The sequence below is a fragment of the Labrus bergylta genome, chromosome 10 (genome assembly GCF_963930695.1).
Source record: "Labrus bergylta chromosome 10, fLabBer1.1, whole genome shotgun sequence".
Taxonomy (NCBI): domain Eukaryota; kingdom Metazoa; phylum Chordata; class Actinopteri; order Labriformes; family Labridae; genus Labrus; species Labrus bergylta.
In genome coordinates, this window is record NC_089204.1 from 25092174 (window position 1) to 25119493 (window position 27320).

Consider the following 27320-nt stretch of genomic DNA (forward strand, 5'->3'; position numbering starts at 1 on the left):
CTGGTATCATATGTATCCTGTGTCAGCAGTGATCCTCTGTGTGATCCTCAGTGTTCCCACCACGGATCCAAAACAATCCTTGTGATCATCGCATTGCTGATTTTGACGTCCTCTCGGTAAAAGCTGCTCCTCTCCGGCAGGTAATTCATCAATGACATGAACTGTACATGGTGCCCCATTCATTCGCTCTATTACGACCGAGCACCACGCTGAGGATCTGAAACTTTTTCGCTGTAATTGGCGCTATTCTTAGCTGGTCGCCTCTAAACGCTTAATTGGATTAGCCTCGCGGTTTGACAGCGACAGGTCAGAACCACCAATAGCGGGTTTGCGTGAGATCAGCAACACCGATTTAACTAATCCGTCTGACGCCCAAAGGTGCGGTGGATCCCCGGTGGTGGTGGTGGTGGTGGTAGGTGCGCTACACAGAAGCCTGGGAAGGACGAACGACCTCGGCCAGAGGAGTGGATTGTAGCCTGCTGCTGCTGCTGCTGTCGGGCTGCTCCCTCACGATGATCATAACACTGCGGGCTCTCTTCGAACAAGGGGTAAGAAACCGTAGTAGCCTCGTCTCGCTGCGGGAGTCGGTGCGGGGACGCTTATCCATGCCGGGTGTGTGGCGCGCAGCTTGTCTCTGCAGGCCGCGGAGTATCTGCGCAGGGACAAGGAGAAACAACAAACATGCAGGCATGTCAGGTGGGTCGCAGGGGGAGAATTTGAAACTACTCAGCGATATAGTTAACGTGATTTTACCGAATGCCCTTTCTTCAGTCACATGCCTTTCGCGGAGGCTGCGTTGCAGGCTTCCGTTGTTGTAGCGTAGCATATAGGAACTGATGGATGAACTCCAGATGGTACCCTAACTACTGTAGTACACTATGGACTTCTGCAGAGCCGGGTGCATGGCATAGTCCCCGAATTATCCCGCAGTTTAATATGCAGAGATCTATTGTGTGACAGAATAAACATGGCATGGTGACACTGTTTAATCATGCACATTATAGCCTTCAATTCATTAATAGTTATATAGGCCTAAATAATTATTGCAGCATCACTATTTTACCTGTAGACTTTGATAGGCTATGAGGCCTATACCCATTTGAGCCAGTCTGAAAACACCCCCCCCTCCCCCCTCCCTAACTAAACCACAGAACTGTGCAAACAGGGAGAACTGTTATGTAATGTCTCCTGACTGTACAGTAAATAAAACAAGTATAACGCTATTGTAGAGTTTTACTGCGGTGAAAAAGCTTCTCTCTGCCCAAAAAAAAAGTCAATTTAGATGTAGACCATGGGCTGCATAATCATAGTTGGATCCTTTCAAGAATAAATTATATTTAAATACTGGTTGTAATAGATTTTTCAGCCTAAATTTAAACTCAACAGGAAGACAGATAAAAATAAGAATAAAAAAAAAAAATAGCCAAATTTACATGTGCTACTTCTCTATTTTGCTTGCATTAGTGTTCTCCAACATGTGTCCTCTCTGTGCAGGGTTCTGCAGTAAGGACAGTCACTTGGGGACATGAGCACCAGAATTGGCATTTTATCTTTAGCAACATCAAAATGTGAGGTTTTTTTTTTTTTTTTTTTTAAACCTGAGTGTTCAGTGATCTATAAAGAATATACACCTTAACATAAAATACCAGCTTCCAAAGCTTGTTTATAAGTGGAGATAAACATGGATACAATCTGTTTATTAAGGCTCTGATTCATTCTCATACAGTTTTACGACAACAACCAATACGTTTGTTTTTTGATAGATAGATAGATAGATAGATAGATAGATAGATAGATAGATAGATAGATAGATAGGCGGAAGGAAGTAAGGAAGGATGGATGGAGGAGGCGGCAGTGGGTGTGTCTCTGTGGATGAGTGACGCGCTGCTGGGACGCATGCCCCGTGCGCACTGCGCGTCCTGGCCTGTCAGTAGCAGGCAGATGGAAACGTAGGCAAGTGAATTTGGTGAGGTCATGTATTTTTAAGCCGCACAACGGAATAAATCACCCGTAACCGGCGGCATAAACAAATAGTCCGCTGCTCGGGAACGCTTCTACCGTCGATCGGACCGCGGGGAGATCGATACTTTGATACAACGACAGAGGTAAGATGAGGATTCGCACCTCTGCTCCTCAGACGTGCTTATTGTTTGGCCGTGGGGGGAGGGTCGAAGCCGCCGTGTGTGTGCATGCTGCTCTACCGACGTTGGTTGTTGTTTCAGGGTGTAACATTGCAGCTTCACTTACTTACCACAAGTGTTCCCCTTTTTCATGTGGCTACAATGTGAGGCGTCCATTAATACGCAGCAGTTCGTGTACAGGCTGCAGTTGGAAAATGCGTACTGTGCCTCAAAAAAAAAAAAAAAGCAGGCCCCGTCATATCATGATTACGGCTGCCTGTCAGTATCGCTGCTATAATGTCTCCTGAGCCCGATCCGGCTTTTTCAGGCTTCTGCGTTTTTTTTTTTTTTTTAACCATGCATGGCTCTTTTGTTTCTCCACTGTCATTCACCTGCCAGATAACCTCCTCTCTCCAGTCCACCGGACAAGACGAGGGGAGGGGAGGGGAGGGGAGGGTCGTGTGTCCAAGGTTAACACGCTGACATCCAATGAAAATAAATAACGTGCCGATCGATAGTGGTCCTCCTCAATCCGTGCCTGAGAGGTGTAGCGAAGATTTCTGTTTCTGTGTCTTTTTTTTTTTTTTTTTTTACGCCCTGCTGACAGTTTGCATGTGGAGAGAAGGTTGTTGGTAGATCTGGGTTGGGTGCACAGCAGCAGAGCTACATGAGAATAACATGTGAAACACGGTATCACATCAGTAAAAACAGATTATTATAAAATAATTTCCTATTATTTTCCCATTTTCTGTTGGGTGAAAAGATGATTTTCGACTTAAGCCTGCAGGAATAGTATAATCATGTATTGCAGATCTATGCATGTATTTCTTCTTTTAATGTGGGGTTATGTTATGTTATGCTGTGTATCAGACAAGAAAGCATCACCATGCCATATTATTTATGGTGGTATTTTTAGTTATTGATAAACATGATCGACCAGTTTGCATGTGTGGATAGGAAGAAAAAAGCTTTTGATTGGTGCACACAGGAGCACACATGATGATGATATGTGAAGGTATCTTATTCATCATATAACTGATGTGTGTATGAAAGGTCTTTATTTTCTCATCTGCTGCAACAGATGCATGCAAACAAAAATGTGGTACTTTTATATTTTGGATTAATATGATCTGCCATTTTAATTATGTGTGTGTGTGTGTGTGTTCGTAGTTTTTCACTTAGATTTGCGTGGTCACATGTAGAGTCATGGTCAGGGAAGCTGCACCTTACTGTGTTAAATGAAGCGAATATGTCACATTTTCCCCCTGGGATTAATAAAGTATTTCTCATTCTGATTCTGATTTAGAGATATTTTTTTTAAAGTTAGGTTTACGACCAGCTTGACTGTCGATTGAGGGGAAAAAGGTTTTGTCATGTTTGGGATTGGTCACATTGAGACATTCATGAGCTTTAATATAAAAATACTATGAAATAAAATGAGATGAAAGGTGTTATCATCTTTATCATTATTATGTGGTCGATGTTTTCTCTCTGTTTTCATCTGAATTAGGGTGTTGAACACCAACTGGGAGAACATGACATGTTATTTCCATTTTAAAGATATTTTATTCTTGTTACATTATGTGTCATACATACTTTCAATGTGAAGATACGATAAGAAATCTGGACCTGGATACCAGCAAACCACAGCTGCTCTAATCTGGATCCTTAGAACTGTTTTTTTTATTGGTTTATAAAATGTGTGTACTGGTTTTCTTGTGTGTATTCTTTACCCATATCTCTTTATCTGTCGTGTCATTTTATGACATCAGTATATTTTGATTAAATCATAAATGTAAAGGCCCAAATAAGGGTCAAGAGTTGAACATTTGCCAAGGCTACGAACTCAACGGTAATCAGATTCATGCTCTGCTCTGAAACTGTTAATTTGCATGCTCTCTATTATCAATAGAATCAATTGGAAGTCAAATCAATGCAGTAACTTTGTTAGAAGTTGTGTTATTTTTAGTACAATAGAAGTTAACCAGCATTGCCAGGATGCTAATTGCCCTATAAGTAATGGCCTTAGAAGCCACTAATTAAATCTTTAGGCTGAAGCAGCGTGTTGAGAGAAAGCAGAGGTGAAGTCATTAGAAGGCGCTGCACTGTGGGAATGACCCTTTCTGCTGCGTTTCTGCTTCCTGCAGGATGCACGAGGGCCCCCGAAGTGTATCGCAGCTCCCTGCGTCCAAATCCATGCAGGAGGTCCAGACCTCTTGGGTGCAGCTTGAGACTATACTGATGTAGCTGCTGCACTGCTTGTAAATACTGCAGCTGACACATAACTGCATCCGAATGGTGAATAATAGATTTCAGAGGAATTTGTTGATGCAGCATCAATCCTGGTTATTAGACAGCAGGGATGGTAACATCTACACAGTGTAACTAAAAGATATCATGCTGCTAATCAGGTGGAGATTCTCTCTCTCTGCACTGACCTGACCTGAATCATCCACATGAATACACCATCATTATAAAATAATGACCCTACAGCAGAGCAGGAGATGACTGTATACCCAGCATAACTGAGCACATAACTTGCAGAACTGCACACTGACTGAACATAAGCGTCCATAAGTCAGACAATCCTAATTGCCTTCCTGTCTGAAATGTAAAAAAAAAAAAAAAAAGCAACATGTCTATTTTCATGTTATGAGGGAGGCGGGCGTTACGGACGTCTTTGTGACGTTGGAGGAACAGAAGGAGAGCTGACTCATTTGATTCTGGCAATTACATCCCTCATATGGAGTGTGTGTCGGGAGACAGTAAGAGCGGGGAGGGCGATTACGTCGCTTACATAAGCCCTGAAGAAAAAGGAAAAAGATGCTAGAGCTTTCTCCTTTAGATTCTCGCTTGTTTTTTTTTGTTTGAATGAAAAATGGAACATGTTCAGGGACATCATGCCCCGCAAATTGGCTTCTCAGCGGTGTGTCTTATCTGGGCTCACTGCCTCCATGGTGCAACTTGACCCAGTTAACATGTGCCTGTGGAAGACCTGCCCGTAGAACTGGGCTGGGGTCCAGACGCTCAGGAATTAGCACCGAGCTAGGTTTTCCAGTGTGACAGAGTCGCTCTTGAGGGTCGTGTTTCATATGATGGAGTAGACCTTCCCCCGTCGCCTGCTGTTTCTGCCACCACTGCTGATGATATCAAATCTTCCATCCTGGTGCGTTTGCTGAGTTGCTGAGATAAGGAGCTGCAGTGCTCGCCTTGAGTGTGACATTCAGCACTGTGTCTTTTCTCTTCCTCTCTCCTAATCTGCTGTCTCCGGAGCGGGGATTTTTCATTTGACTTCCTAATTTTATTTATTTATTTTTGCTGCTCTGCGGCTGTTGTACTGAAGTGCAGAGCTACAAAATATTTAAACGTCTGCCCGTCTTTGTTTTCCCCAGAGGACATTTTTGGATGCACAGAGAGCAGTATTTGAAGATTTAACCATGAACAAAAACAAGAGGGAAAGAGAGTTCTACAGCCTGGATGTTGGGGACTCGACGTTCACAGTCCTAAAGCGATACCAGAATCTAAGACCCATCGGCTCCGGAGCGCAGGGCATCGTCTGGTGAGTGTTTGAACCTCGTCCACACTTAGTGAAATAAGTCCTACTTAGAATATCTTTCAAAATGCATGTCAATGTTGAATTTGCTTCATTTGTGACCGTTTCTTGATTTATTTATTTTTTTCGCCATCTTTGTTTCTCAGCTCTGCCTACGACCAAATCCTTGAACGAAATGTTGCCATCAAGAAGCTGAGCCGGCCGTTCCAAAATCAAACCCACGCCAAGAGGGCGTTCAGAGAGCTAGTCCTAATGAAATGTGTAAACCACAAAAATGTAAGTACACTGACAAAACCTCTCACGTGTCAGTGATGTGACATTATGTATATATTTTAATTTGATTTATTTTGAGTACAGTGAATCTCTTTATTTCATGTTTTTATGTGTTTCTAGGGCTGCCTGTCTGTGTCTATGTGTTAGGTTTGTTTTTATTGTGTTGCACTGAGCCGTGTGTTGACTTGAAACTTTTGCCCGAGTGCAGATGATAAACTATATCCAAACTAATAATGTACGTATGGTAATGTCTTTTGTGTTCCTAAATATGTTTGTAACTTGATTTGTTGTGAAATAAAGATGATGTTTTTCTGATTCTTGTAATTTATACCCACAGATTATCGGCCTATTAAATGTGTTCACACCACAGAAATCATTAGAAGATTTCCAAGATGTGTAAGTAACTAGTTGCTGACAGTTTTTTGTTTTTTTTATGTAAGTGTAAATAAAAATAAAAAAGCTTTTTTGTCTGTTTGGTTTAGTGCTTCTCACCCACTTTTTCAACCGTTTCCTGCTCCGTCAGATACTTGGTGATGGAGCTGATGGATGCCAACCTGTGCCAGGTCATTCAGATGGAGTTGGACCACGAGAGGCTGTCCTATCTGCTCTATCAGATGCTGTGTGGTATCAAACACCTCCACGCAGCCGGCATCATTCACAGGGTGAGCATCGGGCCACAGTCATTAAGAGGACGTGTGAAATCTGCAGGGATACTTGACACAGTAGTGTGAGGGGCAGGGGGTCAACCAGCACACTGTTAGATGATGAATCAAGTCCTTTAAGGGCCAACAAAATCCTCCTGAAAGTATCGTGGCGGCGTTATCAGAAAAGCCTCCAATGCGTCATTAAATGTAAATCTGGTATCTTAAATAAAGCCGGTTAATCTATCCACCAGATACTCAAATGTTAGCCCAATAAAACATCAACTGTTTTTAGGGATCTAACCCCCTAGGCCATCAGCGCCCCATTGTTTCAGTTTATGTTGTTGTAAAACTTAGCAGAACATTGATTTTCTAGTATCTTTCCTGGCTCTTATTTGAGGCAGTACAGACCTCGGACTTCTATGGATTGGATAGAGAATGTGAAAGTATAATTTCCCCATAAGGATCAATAATAAGCAGGTGTAAACTGTATGCAGGAACTTTGATTTTTAATTGCACCTCATCTTTAATGAAAGACTAACAATATGAATAAGAAGGTCAATGCAGACAGGAATTAGTTTTTTAAACAGAATATGAATAACCCCTTTTTTGTTTTCAAAGTAAAACAACGTTCTTTCAAGGAGGCGATACATCCTCGTGAAAACCTTAATCCTGATTTATAGATTTTTTTTTAAACCTACGGAAAAAAAAAAAAATCAATATTCTGAAATGCTACCGCTTGATTCATCTGCAATCTGCAGCCTTGAATCACATTTGCTTGTAGCAAACAAATCACCTTAGTAAGCAAGTTGTACTGCAGGGAAACGTTACATAGACAAAGAGAGGGAAATAGGTGCAGCAGGAGGGGGAACCTGCCGGCTACCATCAGGAGTCATGATGGATGATGTGTTTTGTCATATGAATCATAAAAACAACACTCTTATCACAACCTTCAAAAGGAAAGTTATGAATAATGCATTTGACAAATCCTGCTGTTTAAAGATGTACTGTCTTCTGTCAGATTCAGCAGATTATTTTCCACTTCATTAAAAGATGTTCATTTGCATACCCTCCTTACAAAGTCATTGTTTCTTATAGACAAATTGATGTAGAATAATTAAAAGTTTTTTATTTTATTATTGTGTCATACATACATTCTTATGCCCATCCCGCATGGGCTTACATGACACCATAAATTAAAAGGTTCCAGGATCGGAGTGCACTAGGTAAACTATATTCATAGCCAAGAAACAAAAAGAGAAAGCAAAAGCAAGTCAAACTAGTTAAACACAATATCCTGTCTTCTTTTCCAAGCTTTTGAGACAAAATTAGCAAGTTTAAACACATCAAACTTAAACGGCCATTCCAGTTTCTGCACATCTGTCCGCCCCAATATTTCAGGTTTTTGACGAGCCACTTCATGAAACAATAAGTCTCTTAAATCATCATATTTTGTACAATGCAGAAAGAAATGGGACTCCGTTTCAACTTCGTCCAAATCACACATCTCAAAAAGTCTGTTTTCTACTGGAATATTTTTGAATCGACCAACCTCGATGGCCAGAGGGAGAATACCAGATCTTAACTGTGCAACCAAGGATCTTTGGCTTCTAGATAAACAACACGTTACTTATAACTCGGGCATAAAATTATTTTTGATCTGTACATATGTCCTTAGTTTTGGCTTGGACAGAACGTTTTCAAACCATTTTTCTTCACACTTGATCAAGAGCTTATCTTTCATGGAGTTAATGTTACATTTTGGTGTTTCCCCTGCAGGACCTCAAGCCCAGTAACATTGTCGTCAAGTCAGACTGCACTCTGAAGATTTTGGACTTCGGCTTGGCTCGGACGGCTGCCACAGGCCTCCTCATGACACCGTATGTGGTTACACGCTACTACAGGGCGCCAGAGGTGATCCTGGGCATGGGCTACCAAGCCAATGGTTAGTCGTTTTCAGTGCTTTACAAATGACTGCGGTTATCATGCAGAATGATATTCAACATTTAAAAATGTTTAGGTCTGTCTGAACTCCTGTGCACGTTCCTAAAGACTAACCTTGCTGTTAACACTCTGTAAGCTGCATGGTGCTGATCTTCATAATGGGGATTTTTGTTTCAGCCACTCTCCTCCTGTGTGTAACTAACTTTTCATTGTGCTTTCCTCTCACCTCTTACCGGCTTTGTTTACCGTGTTCCACTTCTCTAGTGGACATATGGTCTGTGGGCTGCATACTGGCGGAAATGGTTCGCCATAAAATCCTCTTCCCGGGAAGGGACTGTATCCTTGGGTCTTTTTAAAAATGTATTCACACTTTCCATTTCAACATTCTTTGTTTTTTTTAATGGCTGTGCTGGCTGTCTGTACCAGGGTATTTACCATATTCACGCAGCGGCCATTTGTCCCTGACGTCATGCTCAGAGAGGGAAGCTCAAGTTATGTTTTTTAAACAGGGCTGAAAAAAGATTGCGATTAATCGTTTAATTTTTAACAGTTGATCAAGATTAATCGCATTTTAAATCACGTTTAAAATTCCATTATATTGCATTTAAAAATAACAATTGTTAGGCTTTTATTTTGAAATTTTGTACTGTCTTAAACTGAGAGTACTTTACTTGCTGTTTGAACTCCACCCTGCTTGTATTTTCTAAAATAAATTCAGGACCCTCTGGTAGATCGAGGGTTAGGATATGAACTTAAACACAAAGGAACTGGTTATGGATTAAGAAACACGGGCCAAAGGCACAAAGGTTTGATTTGGTGGATATTAAATTGGACTCATCAGCTGTCTGAGAGTATTTTAAAATGAAATGAGACGTTTTGAAGATGCAGCAGTGTCGTTCTTTTTCATGAGTTACATGTGATTCATTGCGATTAAAAGAATAAATAAAAAAGAATGCATTAGTTCAGACTGAAATGAATCAGGATGTCGTTGTTAATGCCTTCTGTCGCCAGGTTGTGAAGTTTATCAATGTGAGGTAGCCTACCTGACAATGCTAACCATTACACCAGTATTGCATAAATAAGCAACTAAAGATTGATAGTGAAAACCTGGAACAATATTAGGCCTTACTTAAAGTAAAAAAACACAGTTGACACTAAAGCACTTCTTAGATAACGTAAAGTTAGCTTGTCAGTACAGAAACTGGTTGTTTGTTCTAAGGAAACAAACGTTAGCTAGCCTTTTCTGTTTTATCTTGAGCAGCTAGCAAACCATTTTATTGCCTATTAAACACTTCCTGGCTTACAGTAACAGTATCCAGGAAGTGTGCTAACATTAGCCGTTGTCTGACCGTAGAACTGGATTATCAAAGATGTTGTTGTTTTATCTGCATGGCTGGATTTCCCTCCGGATTTGAACGTTGTATTTTCAGTCAGTCTGGAAGCAGTGAGTCGATAACAGTTGTCAGAAATCCTAAATCTATAAATCAAAGTACACAATAGTTCAACATTAAAGCAGCAGTTTAACTTCCCACCCTAATGTCAGATAAAATGGCCGCCCTGTGAATATAGTCAGTGGGGAAATGTTTATAGAGCAAAGTGTAACATTGAAGCTTTTTGGCAGTCAGTGGCTGTAAATGTTCATCAACATGTCAGTTTTCATTTGAATCTCAACAGCGCTGCATTTCTCTCTCTCTCTCTCTCTCTCTCTCTCTCTCTCTCTCTCTCTCTGGCTGATGCTGCACGTTCTCCATTTCCATCCCCACTCATGATCATCACGCCGCTGCCTTCCTGTCTGCATTCCTCTCACTGTTACGTGCTTATTTTTTTTTTCTCACCATTTTTGTTTGCATGTCCACGTCCCTGTCATCCGCACGTCCACCTCCAGTGGATGTATGGTCAGTGGGCTGCATTGTGGCCGAGATGATCAGGGGAAGTGTTTTGTTCCCCGGCACTGATCGTATCCTTCCCCCCCCGTCATTGATTGATCACTGTGTCATCACTCCATTCTGTGTGAAGAGATCCAACACCATCCCGAGAGTGTCCCTGTGCCATCCATTTTACAATTTTCCAAATGTCAGACATGGCCTTAATCATTGCTCTACTGCAATGATTTAGTTTTTGTGAAAACTTTTTGTATACTATAGTTTTATAAAGTGCCTTGCATTGTTGAACCCCCCTTTTGAAATGTTCCATATGTTGTCATGTAACAACATAAAAAATAATGATTTTATTGGAGCTGCATGTAATAAATCAAGGTTGAAAAGTCAATATTTCCAGTACAGGGGTATTGCATGGTTTTAAAATGATTAAAAAGCTATGAAGAAAATCAGATGCGACCACTTACCGTCATGTTTGATTGTGCATCATCATGTTGATTTGTTTGGTATTTAAGCTGTAAAGTGCTGAAATAAATCAATCCATATCAAGAAGGTTACACTAAAAAAATCAGGGATGATGTAATGGGGATGAATGCAAGGCACAGAATTAGCTGCATAGGAAAGAAATGAGTTGCTGCAGAGATGTTGATTACCTGAAAGACACCTAAATGTCACCAGCTAATGATGTGTTTTCAAATGTGTTCGTATGGAAGTGAGTTGTGTGTGTGTGCGGCCTGCTTTTCTTAACGTTAACCCTTCAGACATCGACCAGTGGAACAAGGTAATTGAGCAGCTAGGCACTCCATCTCAGGAATTTCTAATGAAGCTGAACCAGTCAGTAAGAACGTATGTAGAAAACAGGCCACGCTATGCCGGATACACCTTTGAGAAACTCTTCCCAGATGTGCTCTTTCCTGCAGACTCTGATCACAACAAACTGAAAGGTACAGTTTTTTTTTTTTCTTCACGTTATACAAATCCATAAATCATGTAGAGTTTTTTTTTTTCATCAAACCAAAATTGCAGACTTGTGATAAATAGCACAGCAGCGTCTTATCTGTTTTGTTTGTGTCACCCCTCAGCGAGCCAAGCTAGAGATCTCTTATCAAAGATGTTGGTGATTGATGCCTCCAAGCGCATCTCCGTGGACGAGGCCCTGCAGCACCCCTACATTAACGTTTGGTACGACCCAGCCGAAGTAGAAGCGGTAAGTAGATCGCTGATCGGCATGCACAAGTCACACGAGATTTTAATTACTCAAGTTAAAGTGGAAAGTTGGCACGGCTCTCGTAGCACCAATGTGCCATTTACACCTTTTTCTCTTTCTCAGCCTCCTCCGAAGGTTCTCGACAAACAGCTGGAAGAGAGGGATCATACCGTGGACGAGTGGAAAGGTGAGACAGCGCATTAAGATTCTTCACACTGCGCTCGCCTCTTCACTTTTTTCACTGTTTGTTTCTGCGTATTAATTACCCCGGGGCTCCTGAGGTCATCACAGTGATACGATGTTTGTCTAAATGAAAAAGTAGGTTGTTCACACTTCCAAACTGCACGGATTGGTTTGGAAACATCTGACTGTTGAAGTAGCTTGTAAAAAAAGCAAAAACACTTCAAAGTAACATCAACTTCTAGTCACCATTTCACCACAGCCATGTTGCTCTGTTGTAACACTCACAGTGCTGTAATCCTGTCCAAATGTTGCACGGCTGTGTTCCACATTACATTTTGTATAAACAGAGGGGTGGTCAGGGTTGGCATGGGGCCCCCCTTGAAATCTGAATTTCTTCATACAGTCTCTATTGTCAACCGATAAAGTTGGCTTGGAATTGGTTGAATGCTGATGTCAGCTGTTTTCTGTTGGTAGCTAACATTTTCAAAGAAGAACTGTATGTCTTTTTTTTTTTTTTTCACTTTCCACTGTCTTCATTAACTGATTAATCAGGATTAGATGAATCTCAACCAATCTGTGATATTTTGTGTGTTAAATTGAGTTTGAAAAATCCCTGAGCAGGATGTCAGAGGATAACGCCGGCCGTGTGTATGTGATGAATCAAGGCTAACATTAAAACAATGATGTTTTATTGACACTATAAATGTGTTCATTGTAAAATAGAAATGGTCAGATTCATCAGTTGGTCCATTAGTGACGTGATTCATCTATATGTGGAAAGCCCAAAATTAAACCATGAATCAAGAAATCCAGTGTGACGGCCAGCTGATGTTTACACATTCAGTCACTCGATCACCGAAATTGTTGCAGTAGGAGCTCTGTTTCTCCACTGTCGCTGCCAGAGCGTGTGTTGCATGACCTGAGGCCCTCTTTAAAGGCTCCCAGTGAGTGTTTTCCACTCTGAGGAACCCGAGTTCTGTGGAGCATCGGAGGGCTCCGGATTGTGAGTAAATATCGCTTTCAGTTGCGCGGCAGGATGAGCTCATCGTAAGCCGTGCCAGGTGATAATGACCCCTCACTCATTTTGGAGAAGGGTCACACCAGCATAGCATGTCCAGATTAGAAACATGATGCTGCGTGGACTTCACAGAATGCGAAACACTCTGACTGTGCATAAACAGAGTCTCCTGCCCCACTTAACCTGCCTCTGTTCTTTACATTTGTAGATCTTATTTATAAAGAAGTGAGTGAATGGGAGGAATGGAAAAGAAACGGAGTGATAAGAGGACAGCCGCCCCCTTTAGGTGAGTAATCATTATAACTCTGAAGATGAGAGGAGGTGGGAATGAAACATTACAGTGAATCACAATGTTGGAGGAAAATGATATTTGTGGAAGGACTTACGTTAGCCTGCATGTGTTGTGAGTCTCGTTCAGATTGTATGAGTATGACTATCAAGCTAAGAGGCTTATAGATTTGACTTTTCATGAAGTTCTCAAAGTACAACCTGCTGAAAATATATTTTATCTTCAGCTTTAACTCAGGCTTTATCATGGTCAAATCTGGGGTGTATTTAGTTGAACAAATAAAATTGGCTACACCTCTCTGTGACAGATAATGTACAGCAGAGTATTAGGGCCAAAATGTGCTATTTCTAGAATGAATATGAAACATTTGTTAATAAAAGGTCTCAATATTTCCTGAATTAAGTTCTAATTTTAACAATTTTTTATACGGTCAGGTTTTGAAATTTTCCGTAGGTACATTTTAAATCTTGAGAAAAGAAGGTTTTAACATTTATCAAACAATTTTCAGGAGAACAAACAAAGTCTTTCGATTGAGATCAGCAGCTTTGAACTAGTTGTATGATAGTAAAAGTACAAATAACACGGACACAAAGCTTATTCAGGGAAAAAATAGTGGCTTTACAGTCAATATGTTGTACCAGAAAGATTTAATCAGCCTTCTCAATTCAATCATAACAACATGACATTTGGTTAAGTTATTCCTTGATTCTCATAATATGACCTTTTGTTATTATATAAGGTATTTTTTCTTGAGCAAATGTGACTAAGAATCTAATTGCAGACATAATACTCATATTTATTCCATCTCTGCTGTAATCAAGTGACATCTAACTACACAATATAGAATCGAGTAGAATAGATCTTTATTGTCATTACTATTAAAAACAATGAATAACAGTTTAGCAGCTCTTGTCAATATAAAAAAGCTTAAAGAAGTTGAATGTGTGTACAGCTTTAATTTTACAAGCCTGGTTTGTACACTACATACAGTATATATATATTTAAAGGCGTTGTCATCGTGTGCGTGATGTATGTGACTCAGAGAATGACACTCTCCTATGCGTTGACGTGTGTTTTTCGCAGCACAGGTGCAGCAGTGATCGACAGCCCCCCGCAGCCCACGTCCTCCTCCTCGTCTTCAGCCAACGATGTCTCGTCCATGTCCACAGAGCCCACTGACCCGAGCAGTGACCCCACCCTGGCATCTGAAACAGACAGCAGCCTGGACAGCCACACCTCTCTGGGTGCACTGGCCTGCTGCAGATAACGCACACATACAACACACACACACACACACACACACACACACACACACACTTAACACACACAAAAAAAACAAACCTGTCCTCATCTGTGTGTGTGATGGGAGACGGTTTAGGCCAATGGAACTTCTCATGCTAGTTTGTAGAGCTTTTAATGTACAGGTTGTTTTTATTTCCCCTCCCCCTCACACTGCTGTAAATGATTGTGGTTTGAATTGTACCATTATTACTGTATTTTTGCTGCGAAGAATCAAGAGTATGTTTTGATGTGAAGCTGTGACGTATGTGTTGAAAGAGAGGGATCTGAGTGAACTTTTACACAGTGCTGTTTCTTAGCTGCTGCTACACAGTCGAAAAAAAACAAACCATACTGTGAGCACTGCAGTATTTCGTTGAGTATATTTTTGAATTTGTTTAATTGTTAGGGACATCTGAATGACACCTATTTAGCAGTAGAATATAGCACATTTCATCTTGGAACCAAATGCAAATGAATGATTTTATTTTGATATTGTTCCTCATCTTTCTTGTAGAAAGTGTCCCCTTGGTGTATCCAAGAAACTTCTTAGTATTATGTCACCTCTTGATTGTGTGCATCTTGACAAGCAGTCAAATGATCTATTTGCCCTGACACTGAATTTCTTATTTTTTACTATAGCATACTGTAAACTGACTGTATTTAACTTTTTTTATTTACTTAGATGTAATTTGTAGATGATGGTTTGTTGGATGAGGAAGAACAGGGTGAATGTTATTGACTATAAATGTGGCTAAGTGAGGAGCCAATGATTGCTGTAAGCGCTGTTGCAAAGTTAATGTAGGCCACACCGCTGGCTAGGATGAGTGCTGTTCTTGGGGGCTGTCACCTGGAGACTAAAGCTGCGTTTCCACCAAAAGTACCCAGAACTTTTAGTCTCGGGGGCAACTTTTCAAGGGATTTTTACCAAGGTGTAAAGACCGGTAAAAATTAAGCAAAATAGTCTTCAGCAGTGACTGTAAATAAAGATGGATGACACGTCTTCACCACTTTCCTTTGGACAAAAGTGAAGCTAAATTACCCCCGCCACAGGCACTGACAGATTGCACTGGTTAAGTCTTTGCAGAAATCTGTGCCACAGTTTCGATGTACCCCTCCCCCCCTTTTCACCAACCAAAACCAAGCAACCACCTCCACTGTTAAAAAATACCTTTAAAGTATGGTGTTCAAATAACTAATTGATGAATTAAAAATGTCCCAAACTCCCCGAACCTGCAGAAAGTACTGCTGCTAGCAGGAATCTTTTGGGTGGGTTAAATAAAGTTCCTGGGACTTTTTTTTCGACCGTGCAGTTAAAAGGCATCATGAACCTCTAAAAGTCCCTGGGAAAAGTTCCTGAGGTAAAACATTTTTTTTTTTAAAACGCAGCTTTAGTCTTCGTTAGTCACTTTACCCTTCCGGCAGGTTCTTTCAGACATTTGTCACAACTGTCTGAATATCAAGATATTTAATTTAAGTGCCCTTACTCAGTTCATTGATTTTTCAGTCCTCTCTCTGTGGCAGATGCCCCTCTCTTCTGTGGTGCGTCTTTCTGAGTTCTACCTCACACATGCACAGGTTTTTAGACGATACAGTTTGTTGATCATGGCACACATCATTCAAAAGAAATGCAAAAAAAACTCCAGTTGTTTTCTGTATTTCTAATTTATTTATTTATTTATTTATTTCAAGCTCAGAGGCGTCTATTGTATGTAATGTACATTTCATTCAGAAGTACTATTTATATGCGGTTTTGTTTCATTTTTATTTGTTTTCTGTGCAATATAACTCATAGATTAGTATAGCCAGTGTTTGATCTGTACATTTGACTGTAGATGTATGTATAGTTTCTGAGTCAGGAAAAAGGCATTTGCTACCTGCCATGATAACCTTTGGATGTATTTGATGGCTCAAATTCCCCAACCTGTCCCTTTGCCCTTTTTCATGGTTGGGCACTCCAGACAGTTAACCCCACCCCCCTAGCATCAGCTCCCAGAATGCACTTTGGGGATTGTGACGCATGTCCCGAACCCTTTCTAAGCCACATTTCAAATCAATGCTGTGGCTTCCTCTTATTGTGGTCCTCCCCCCCCCCCCCCCCCCCCCCATCTCCTCCAAAATAGAAAAGATAGAATAGATTACGCATGAGTTTTCTCTGAGCAACTCTGGTTTAGTGCAGGTACATTTAGAGGAAATAAAAGGACAGCCATTCAGCGCTTCTGGGATGATGCAGCAGTCTTCTGATGGGGTTCGGACAAACACTGACAGTGCAGAGTTTACCTGTTGTGGAGTGATTGGGTAAGGCCAGTTGTGTACATTTTAGCCTTTGGATCTGTAATTGCCTCACTAACAGACTAATTATATACATCAGAAATGGAAACTGTCTACCTTCAACTCCAGCAAATAAAAAGAGTTGAATTTTAATGTCTCTTGTGTTGCTTCTTTGACTACAACATTTCTTTTCACAAATACTATTTCTAATGCTAATAAACAGGATGTTTTTGGTAAATCCATACCTGGTGTACGGTGCCTTGCATAAGCATCCCACCCCTTGTTTTTTTTACCTTGTTACATGCTGGAATTTCAAATAGACTTATGTAGGCTCTTCACTATTTATTCAACAAGAGCAGTTTGAAAAGAGACGGCTTGAGGGTGCATGATTTAACCTTAAGGCAAATATTTGCACCTCATTTTTATGGTTTCATACCATTTTATATTTAAACCATGTTATAGCAGACTTATGTACAATTTTGTGATGGTCCTGTACAAACAACCCCCAATAAAATCAATTTGATTTGTAGTTTTAATGCAAAACTTCAAGGATTTTAAATACTTATGCGAGGCACTGTACTAGGCCCTTTAGGTTCACTTTCATAATAATCTAGTCAACTACATGATCTATGGTGTATTACAGGTTTTTGGGGGAATAGTAAATCAAGGGGGTGCTTGGTCCAGAGGAGCCCTCGTTTGGCACCGGCACTGCTCAGTGTAGGCACAAGACGGCAATCCTAAAGAGGACACGATGGTAAGTTGTACTGCGCTAGAGGTAATTGGTCTTCAAAGCTTTGGGGCTGGCTGATCTTCCCATCAATCGAGCTCCTCCTCCGCCTCTAAATGGACCAGATGAAGGCAGGTTGGGTCTGGTCTAGTTGGACCTTGTCGCACCCGTGGTCAGATCTCCCAGGGTTTTGAAGAACTCCTCCATCTCCCGCTGGAGGAGAACGTTTCGGTTCTCGGCGTCTTGGTGCGCCCTCTCCGAGTTCCTGAATCGGATCTCCAGCATGCTAAACTTCTTCTTCTCCTGGTCCAGCTCCTCCTCAAGACGGTTTACCTGGGCCTGGTACTTAGAGCAGGATTCTTCCAACCTTGTAGAAAAGTTAAGAAGAGGTTATAAATATCAGGTCATGCTCATTTCTTGGGGATTTTTTTTTACAGGAAATGACTCATTCTTACTTGCGAATGCAGGTTTCATAGCTGGTCCTCTGTTTTTTCAGCTCCTGCTTCAGCTCGGCCAGCTTACTGGTGAAATCCTCGTTTGTTTGTGGAAGTTCATCCTCAGTGCTGATTAAACTTTGATCCAGAGTACTTGTACTGTCCCTCACCTCAGTAGGCCTGTCTTGATCCTGCTCTGATTTTACCGCCTTATCGCTTCCCTCCGGATTGGCCAATGAGATCTCAAAGGACGTCCAGAGGGAGGAGGTGTCGGCGGGCAGGCTAAGACTGGAGGGGGCGACATTGTCATAGGCAGACAGTCTGTGGGATTGAAGGAGAACTCTGTGAGAGAGAGAGGTTTGAGGAGAGTCTTCATCAGAGTCTCTCTGCGTGTCCTTAAGTGAAAGAGTGGTCTCTTTAAGAGAGAGTGTAGAGTCTTTAAGTCTTTCACCTGATGAGGTGGTGCGCCTGTGAGCTCGGAGAGACGACAGGCCATTCATCAGCCAGTTGGTCCCACCAGCTGCTGAAACGTCTCCCGCCGACCCCCCGATCTTCACCTTCGGCCCTGCAGATGCTGCACCGCCCTTGAAGGAGGTCCTCCAGGAGGGCGGGGCTTTGGACTGCTTACTGGGGCTAACAGCTACATCACTTCCACCTTTCCCTTCACTTTTACCGTCGTCTTTTTCGTCCACTTTCTCCTCTGTCTTACTGACGCCCTTCCCTTCAATCTGACCATCCTCACTCTTCTCCTTTGTCAGAACAGGACTCGGTGCGGTCGGCTTAGTGTCTGCGCAGGAGGTGGAAGATTGGGGATTTTCTTGGGGTTTGGTGACTGGTCCAGAGGAGGTTGGGGTGTCAGTGTCTTCTTGTGAGAGCCATTCCACTTTACACCGCTGCATAGTGCTCTGCTGTTGCTGAGGGAGAGTCCTGGTCTCAGTTTCAGCCTCCTCTCGTTGGTAAAGTTGAAGGTGTTCGCTGATCAGCACAGTCATCAGGTGCTGCACCTGTGAACTTCCTGTTAAAAGTGCATAGGCACAATGATACACCTGCATTGAAAGCTTTCATGAAACTGTACAAATTCACCTGTAAGCAAGTTTATGCTGCAGTTCCACTTAAAGTGCCCAGAACTTAGTCTCAGGAGTTTGTTTAAGGAACTGAAGGCACATTCAGCCCCTTGTTGTCTGGGCGGGATTAGGGTTAGGTCTAAAGGCGGGTGAGGATCATCCAAATGTTTAAATCAAAGTGTATTTAGCATATTTTGATACCTGAGAACACTCATGGAAAAGGCACCTCTTAGCGGTTCCTTAGACTGTAAACTTAGACAATGGTCTCTGAAGAAGACTAGAAATAAAAAGTTCCTGGTCCCCGGGGAAAGTTCTTGCAGTGGAAATGCAGCTTTTATAAAAGAAAACAGTTTGTTGCAGATTAACATATTGATAATATCACCCACCCTCCATCATGGTAACTGGATCCTCCACTCTGGGCCGAAGGATATTGGGTCCGAACACAGTTGCCAGATTCTGAACGCTCATCTTGTTCTCATTGGAGTGCGACTGAACCTCATCAAGAAACCTGAACAGACAGAACACAAAGGAGTACTTATTTCCACATATGTGCAATCAGGAGTGTTGGCTGCTTTGCTGAAATTAGAAAGCTCTTTTTTTCATACAGTAAAAATTAAACTAATGAATAGGATGGCTGAGTCATAGTTCTGGCTGCTGTGTGGGCTCAGCTGATATCTATATAGATCCAGACTGCAGAAAGAGAGAGACGACATGTAATCACACTCAGAGTCATTCAACGTGATGTCACTTCCCCTGATGACGAGTGTGTGGGTGTAATGAATGTTATTTCCCTCGTATGACAGGGTGTCAAAGCCTCCATCATCAAGGAGTGATTTGGCAATTGGAATAATTATAAATACCATCAGAGCTGCAGTCGTGCATTAACGACTGCAGTTCAATAGACAGCAGAGCGTGTTCACTCACCTGCAGATGTATTTAAGGAGGTTGTAGTTGACCTGAGGAAGAGATTTCACCTGTTTTCCTAGCTCTGAGATACCCTTCAACAAACACACAAAATGTTAAAAGGAGGGTTTTCAAACATTTACTTGAAGAAAATCTCAGTAGGAGACTTTAATGCCATTGAGAAAGAGTTTGGAATATTCCAGGAAAGTGTTAGAAAGACGTGTAGGCTTATTACCATTGCTTTATCCTTGGTAAGAAGCTGAGCACAGGAGAGGAACTGTGTGTATTTGGAGAATGGGATTATGGGCTCTGGCAGCTTCCGAATGTACAGCTTTAACAGCGACGCCACTGTGTGGACATCTGTGGTACTGTAAGAAACACAGAATATATAAAGAACACTCTCAAGCGTTGATCATAGTTTAGCATGCTGCTAAACACCAAATGCTTGTTTTTGCTGTGTCACCCGTCAAACACCGGCTTCTCGCCCCGGTCGATTGCGTCCTGCAGCTCTCGAACATGATTGGTCTGTCCAGAGGCCCTGAAAAGGCCCTCCTCCTCGAGCCCATGTTCCCGTATGAAACAGACACACTGTTCAACCAGCACGGGGACCAGTCGCTGAAGGCCACACTGGGCCTCGTACAACATTGTCTCCTCTAGGTGCTGCCCGAAGACGCCTGCAGGACCAACACACAGAGAAATCAGGTCTTTATTAGTTATGGATGTTTTTTTCTCAAGAGTTTGGATTCTCCTCTTTAAAGAATTAAATATTTATATGTTCCTCTGATACCAATATCAGTACTGGAAGAGCCTATGATACCGCCTGAAATGCATTATGGTAACAGAGAGTATGCCGGAAAATTACCAAGCAAAATGTCCCCAAATGTACGCAGGCCTATCTTTTTATTGTATTTTTATTTAAGGATATGAAACTCAAGTCTAGGTGTCAGAATCTGTGCAAAGCCTGCAGGAAATATGGTATGGTATACAATTATTTTGTCAGCAAAATTGCTTTAAATTGTGCTTTGTGTAGACATTTGTGACTCACACCTCCTCCTAGTGGAGCCCATATGACTCTACGTATCGCTCTGACCCATTCCTCCATGTCCGTCTGAGAGTTGGCCATCAGCAGGTATGATTCGTGGCTCATACCAGTCCGATCCTTTTCTCCAGCAACCCCTGAAAGCACAACAATACACCATCGCTCTCTGGAAAAACAGGGAAAATGACTAAGACAAGTAACAATCACAATAGTTCAAATTCGCTGAATTGCAAACTTGTTCATTTGATTGAGTGGTTGTGGAAAGTATAAGAGTAAAACCACCTTTTTGAATAACCTTATAAAGATCCAGCACCCCTGGTCAGTACAAAGCGTCCCCATGCAGCTCTGCCTCCCCTGCCTCTCTCTGCGCACAGCATGATACCAACAGTTTGACATTTCAGATTGGCATTTCACTTTAGCTTTGATCTAACTATCTGAAACTTCTCCTTTTATGTGACTTTATGGTTGCTTTCTTTGCAGCCAGTTGCACGGTTTCAGATGGCGCGTGAAGCTGCTACTCACTTAATGCTCTTACTTTTTATACGTATTGAAACCATCGTAATGAACCAATTAAAAAAATCAGTAGAGATTTTTGGATCGTGATTCTGTGTGGGGTAGAAAGTCCTCTCTGAGTAAGTCATATAAGAGTAGCTGCATTTTTGTACAGAGTCCTGCACAGTGGTGCAAGGTGTGTTGTGTGTGAGAGAACTGACCCAGAAAGAGTGGTGTTCCCTGTGGACACCAGCAACTGCACCATGCCTTTCACTCAGTCGCTTTAGTCTTTCAGGCCGCTCCCTCTGTGTCCTTTTAGTAACTAACTTTCTCAAAAACAAAACGCTTAACACCATCTCCCGTGTGAAAAGACCACACTGGTGTATGTATTTGAAGGTTTAACCCCCCTGCCGGTTTTTTTTTAGTCATTTTCTACATGCACAGGAAGGACCTTGAATAGAAGTTTGCATCCCTTCCAAACATTTTCCAAAACACACAACTGTGAAAAAAAAGACACGAGTGGCTGCAGTGAAATGTGATATTGCAGGATAGGATGAAAAACAAATTCTATGATGAATATCATGATGCATTTATCAACATTTTTGAAAAGTTCAATGTTTAAAAAGTGTAAAAAAGATGAAAACAGGATCACAATTGTTCAGCTATTTATCAAACTGATACCTTAGGGATGAAAACAAATGCAGCCCTCTGTCAGTCATTTTATAGTAAATGAGTTAAAACATGAGATGGACTACACAGTACATCATGACCACATGTGCTAATGATGCGGTGTATCTTTTACCACAATGGTTCTGCAGCAGCTGCTAAAACTGCTGACATTCACAGAATTCTGCACACAGGTGAGGTGGGTGTACTTGTGTGTTGTATGTATGAATATCCTGCAGATCACTAAACGCAGAGACAATGCAGCAGAACACAAAAAACTGATTTGATTTTAATTCAAAGTTTAATATGATAGGAGGGGTTTTTTTTGTGAACAGGAAACATATGGAAGGAAGCTTCTTTTGCTACTGGACCATTCATAATACACTATTCACAATACTATTTGTTTTAGAGATGCAGAAACTGTGAAAATCAGGGCGGAAACTGATGTTTATATTAATGATTTAGCTGTTAGAGACGGTGGAAGACTCGTTTGACCATGAAAACAGATCCGCTTGTCCTACAGGGGACTTCTTCAGCCTAATAAAAAACCTCTTCTCTTAATCAGAAGTTAGATTTTCTATCTTGCCAGCTTATGTGACATAACAGATACACAGCGGCTTCAGATATCAGTGCATGCTACATTATTTTCAGATGCGACGATGTCTGTCAACAGGGCCGATACCAATATTCAAATACATCGGTGTATCACTATTGTTTCTTTAGGATGCACAGACATCTTGCACAAGGGGGGAATCATACAAATAGTAAGTAACTAAGTAAGTAAGTAAGTTATTAAGTAAGTAACACTAAGTAACACTTTATTTATATAGCACACAAATAGCTCTTGCAAATCCTGGCAACGAAAGGCCAGAGAGATAGATATAGGCATCTTTTCTAGTATGCATTTCATCTGTTTTCATATGAGACACATGTATTTCAATAAGACAGCCTGCTAAGTGAATTGTAGAATTGAAGTATTTCTACAATACATCCTCATTTTTATAACCAAAGCTAAGAAAAATGTACCAAACGCTGTAGTTTGGTTGTCCTGCCATAGGTTATAATACCTGCTGCAGTCATGTCCCATGTTGGATCTGTACAGCTAGTGGAAAATATAGGCAACAACTGAGCCTTTAGATGAGGGAATGCTAACAGTTGAATCTATGATGTTATGAAACCTGGAAAAACGACAAACATTATGCAAACTGTCATATATCACCAACTCTCATCTGCATACTTTCTACTTTTATCTTCTTTCTTTCTTTCTTTCTTTCTTTCTTTCTTTCTTTCTTTCTTTCTTTCGAGCAGGCCCTCTGATCTATGTGCTGTACACGCTGTCCACTCTTCTGCCCGTTGTCATGCCATCAAGAGCAAAAATGAAAGAAGTCCTTGTTTAACCCTCAGAGTTACGGCTGTGACACACATCCTTTCTGTTTTTCATAGTTACTGTGACTCGTATTAAGCTGTTTTGATGAACTTCTGTTTTTCTTGCACAGTTCCTTTGATTCTGGTTTACACGGATGATATGACCCGCTGTATCAGCACACTAAAATAAATACACAGCACTTTACAGGAAACCAGATTAAGGTTAATGCACTGCTGTTCCATGATTTAGAGTTTCATCACTGTCTGAATACCAAGAACTGAAGTGTGTTTGGTGTAGCTGGCCTGGTACTCAAAGCCTCACCCCACTTTTTAAAATTTAAAAAAGTTTCATTTCTTTAATATCTTACTTTTTTGATTCTGAGAAATATGTTCAGGTGATCTTGATTATAGATTATTGACTATCGAGATATATTTGAAAAAATAAACCTCAAAGCATATATCCTGATCCTGAAATTAAGGTACCGACAGGTTGTTTAATTTTCAGATTTTCTTTCTGTATAGAAGGTGGAAAATTGATTACAGTTGTGACCCCCAATGTATGGAGGCTGATCTCCTTATTTCAGCATCCGAGGGTTCATTTCCAACCTGGGCCCTTTAGTGCATGTCACCCCACTCTCTCTCCTCCAAACATCTATTGTTTCTCTTAAGCTGTTCTATCTAAAAGAAAAAAGGCAAAAAGACCCAAAAATAACTTAAAAATAAAAAAATAATAAAAATAAATCATTCCTCTAAGTTGTTATGTTGAATAATAAAATTTTAAATAAAAGTCAGGGATTTTCAAGTTGCCACTCATTACTAAACAGCAGGTTCAGCATCACTTGAACAAGACTCAGTCACTTCCTCACGTTACAGAGTTGTCGCCATGCCAACTCACCTGGAACGATCTCAAACGGATGACGACCAGGCTCGTCCTGATTGGCGGGCAGCTCATTGACCTGACTGCCCTGCAGAGGAATACAACCCTGCAAGAGTAGGGAGACGAAGGCGTGTGATTGGCTGATAGACAGGCTGACAGACGGGCAGACAAGGCACGAGGAAAACACCCCCATCAACGGCCTTTCAAGAGCCAAACAAGAAATCAATTAGTGGTTCTGGACTCGGATGTGCAGTGCATGTTGAACATCACGGCGCTCTGAGCACACTGGGCCACTCTGGGCGTCCGTCCAACAGAGAGAGGTTATGATGAAGGAGGGAGGAATGACTCAGGGAAACATCTCTTCATCTTTTTATCCCCACGGCGCTTCCTGATGTACTTGAATTTTTGATCTTTCCAACATGGAGGAGGTTTAAGGTCATGTGTTAAGTGCATACAGGGGAACCACAGGGCAGCACGTTACCACATTATCAGAGTGTGTGAAGGCTATACCAACACAATATGACATCCATAGAGAGTCTAGGGGATGCCTTTAGGGAATGGTTATTGTGTAAAAGATTATTGGATCATTTTGTCCACCAAACGATTGACACGAGATACAACAAGATAACTGCATGCAGCTCTAAAAACCAAAGGTCAAAATGTATATCGTCTCCTTAGTTTAACGCAAAAAACAAGACATTTTCAAAGTGTGGTAAGATAAAAGAAGTGGAAGTAAAGTAACTGTCCCTCGTTTGTTAGGAACCCTTTTTCTTTTGATAGACTTCTGTGGTAGCGATATATAAACCACAGCTGGATTTTCACATCACTCTAAATGGGACCATTGTTTCTAAAATTAGCATCGTGTACTGGAAAAGACTTTAAAACTAGTGATTTTGACTAAAAACTGAAAAAAGTTAAATGAGCTCATAGAGTAAATAAACTGGGGAATGTCCCTTTTAGTTTTACACAATCCGATTCATTTTTGCAACAAGTGGAGTCACTTCCTACTGGCCATCAGGATGAATTGCATGTTTAAGGCACTTCCGCATTTGTTAATCCAAGCAGCAGTGCGTCAGGAAACGTCTGTGTATGCCTGTCTGTGTGTATGTGTTACCTGTGCCTTGGTTTCATCCTGGTCCTTGTAGAAATACAGAGCTTCGGTCCTGAGGACAAACCAACGCAGCTGCCAGTTTTTCATGATGCTCCGCTGTCTCTTCAGCCAGCCGACCTTTAGAGCTTTCTCCTGGTCCAGAGGAGAGCAGGGCCTGGACACCCGGGACAGCTCTCCAAGCACCATGCTCTTGGACCGTGCTGCATGGACACACACACACACACACACACACACACACACACACACACAAGCAGATTTCAGGTAAACCAGCAGAATGAGAGTAAATCAGAGTGAAGCATGTTATTTTGGGGGATTTTATGTCTTTGTTGTTCTGCTTGTGCTCTAATAATTCATTAAGATTGAAATCCTGAATCATTATTCTCTGCAGTCTCCCTCAGGTAGAGATAAGCTCACAGGCTTGGCCATGCATTCAGATTCCCTCTTAAGTAAGTCTACCCAGGCTTGGCCTCCATTTTGCAGCAAAGACATCCTGCTTTAAGATGACAACCCATCCATCTTTTCCATTTAGGTCTATTATATGTTTCAGATGTTAATAAAGTCATTTAATTTTTCCATTTTCACCACTGTGCACAGAGGAACTTTTGCTTTTGGATCAGGTTCTGCTTTAACTCTACAGAGTGATTCCTATAGCATGGGTTTTGTATTAGCATAGGTATGCTAAAGGTGCAGAGTGAAAACAGCGACAGTAGAGCGCTCCCTGGGGAGTCATTGGGAGAGAGAAAGAAGGAGATAAACAGAACGCAGAGGGAGAGGAGAGAGAGAAATCAATGCCGTCTTTTTCTCCCGTTAATTGCATCTTGGTTTCTGCTGAGGACAGCAGAGAAAGTATATGCAAGAGGCTGGGCTGAAATTACTCCACGGTTTCCCTTCTCTATCTTGTTTTTCAGCTCCCTGGTCCAGACTCCTCATTTTATTTTTAACCCTTTCCTGCATGTTCTGTATTTGCAGGAATACAAGAGATGAAACCACCTGAAGCTGATATTAATAAAACTGTTAGAACCGGATCTATAAATACAGCAGACATTTCCTCGTCCTGTTCATCTTGTAAAATATAGAGGCAGGAAATCTCAGAGGGGGCTGGTTCCTCTTTTATCTACTCTCAGTGTAGAACTATTTGTGTACAAGGATCAAATTTGTAATTCATATCAGGAATAAATGTTACTCAATGTGTATGGCCTCATATCCAATAAATTGCTATTCTGCCACTATGATTATTGATCGTAATAAAGAGTCATAAACAAGATATATTTTATCATTAAAGGTCACATATTATGCAAAATACACTTAACCATGTTTTTCTAACACTAATATGTGTCTCTAGCATGTCCTAACACCCCCAATTGTAGAAAAGTCCATCCTCTGCTCAAACAGGCTGTTTGGAGATTTTCCCTTCATGACATCACAAAAGGCAGTAGCCCCTCCCCCAGGTGGGTGACACTCCCACAGCTAGGTGTTTGTTCTGCCCTCTGAGTCTGCCTTCTCACTGTAAACAATAGGACATGGAGCGAGAAAGCCTGAGCCACATCCCCTTCCAGAGAGGGGGTGTGGTCAGACACAGCTCATTTGCATTTAAAGCTACAGACACAGAAACAGCCTGTTCTGAGCAGGGCTGGAATAGAGGGGTTTATAGGTATGATAAAATACATGATAATAGTGGATTTTTGGCAAACATTTCACAGACATGTTTTGGGGAGCTCCGAGACTTTTTTTAAATTGTTGAAAATTGAGGATAATATGTGACCTTTAAGTTATTATGTTTATGATGCAGTGAGCAACAGCATAATTTATAAAAGGTATTTATAACCAGGGTTGTAAAGTGTAACAAAATGTTCTAGTCAAGTAAAAGTGCAGTTACTATGATGTATTTTACTTAAGTAGAAGTAAACATTAAAATGCAAAGAGAGCTACTAGTAGCCTGTTGCTACACAGCCATAGAGGCGTATAGTCTCATCTCTGAGAAGGTAAAA

General features: G+C 41.3%; 3 protein-coding genes across 11 annotated transcripts in view; 1 reads left to right on the forward strand and 2 right to left on the reverse strand.

Annotated features, from left to right (window-relative positions):
• ptpn20 (protein tyrosine phosphatase non-receptor type 20) overlaps window positions 1–127 on the reverse strand; it is a 35027-nt gene extending 34900 nt beyond the window's left edge. Inside the window, exon 1 of the mRNA XM_029279142.2 lies at window positions 1–127. The gene's annotated coding sequence lies outside the window, so the exon portion shown is untranslated.
• On the forward strand, window positions 1–16807 carry mapk8a (mitogen-activated protein kinase 8a). Of its 7 annotated transcripts, none has more exons than XM_065959843.1 (12): window positions 1–140; window positions 5513–5679; window positions 5820–5949; window positions 6284–6342; window positions 6470–6608; window positions 8367–8532; window positions 8796–8867; window positions 11170–11352; window positions 11491–11615; window positions 11739–11802; window positions 13025–13102; window positions 14194–16807. In XM_065959843.1, exons 2-12 carry the CDS (start codon window positions 5558–5560, stop codon window positions 14370–14372), a joined length of 1317 nt encoding a protein of 438 aa, XP_065815915.1. In that variant the 5' UTR covers window positions 1–140; window positions 5513–5557; the 3' UTR covers window positions 14373–16807. The 7 variants fall into 7 exon arrangements, with proteins under 7 accessions (XP_065815915.1, XP_020498591.1, XP_020498590.1 ...); XM_020642935.3 differs by lacking the exons at window positions 1–140; window positions 8796–8867 and adding exons at window positions 236–548; window positions 10417–10488; XM_020642934.3 differs by lacking the exon at window positions 1–140 and adding an exon at window positions 248–548.
• The window catches only part of arhgap22a (Rho GTPase activating protein 22a), a 16584-nt gene continuing 5731 nt past the window's right edge, over window positions 16468–27320 (reverse strand). For all 3 annotated transcript variants that reach the window (XM_029279156.2, XM_020642931.3, XM_020642933.3), the window contains 9 exons: window positions 25336–25532; window positions 24240–24327; window positions 20830–20958; window positions 20246–20456; window positions 20018–20150; window positions 19804–19877; window positions 19266–19387; window positions 17837–18830; window positions 16468–17748 (listed from right to left, as the gene is read on the reverse strand). In XM_029279156.2, coding sequence (XP_029134989.2) covers window positions 17529–17748; window positions 17837–18830; window positions 19266–19387; window positions 19804–19877; window positions 20018–20150; window positions 20246–20456; window positions 20830–20958; window positions 24240–24327; window positions 25336–25532 — 2168 coding nt within the window. In that variant the 3' untranslated portion in view covers window positions 16468–17528. The remainder of the gene's footprint in view (window positions 17749–17836; window positions 18831–19265; window positions 19388–19803; window positions 19878–20017; window positions 20151–20245; window positions 20457–20829; window positions 20959–24239; window positions 24328–25335; window positions 25533–27320) is intronic.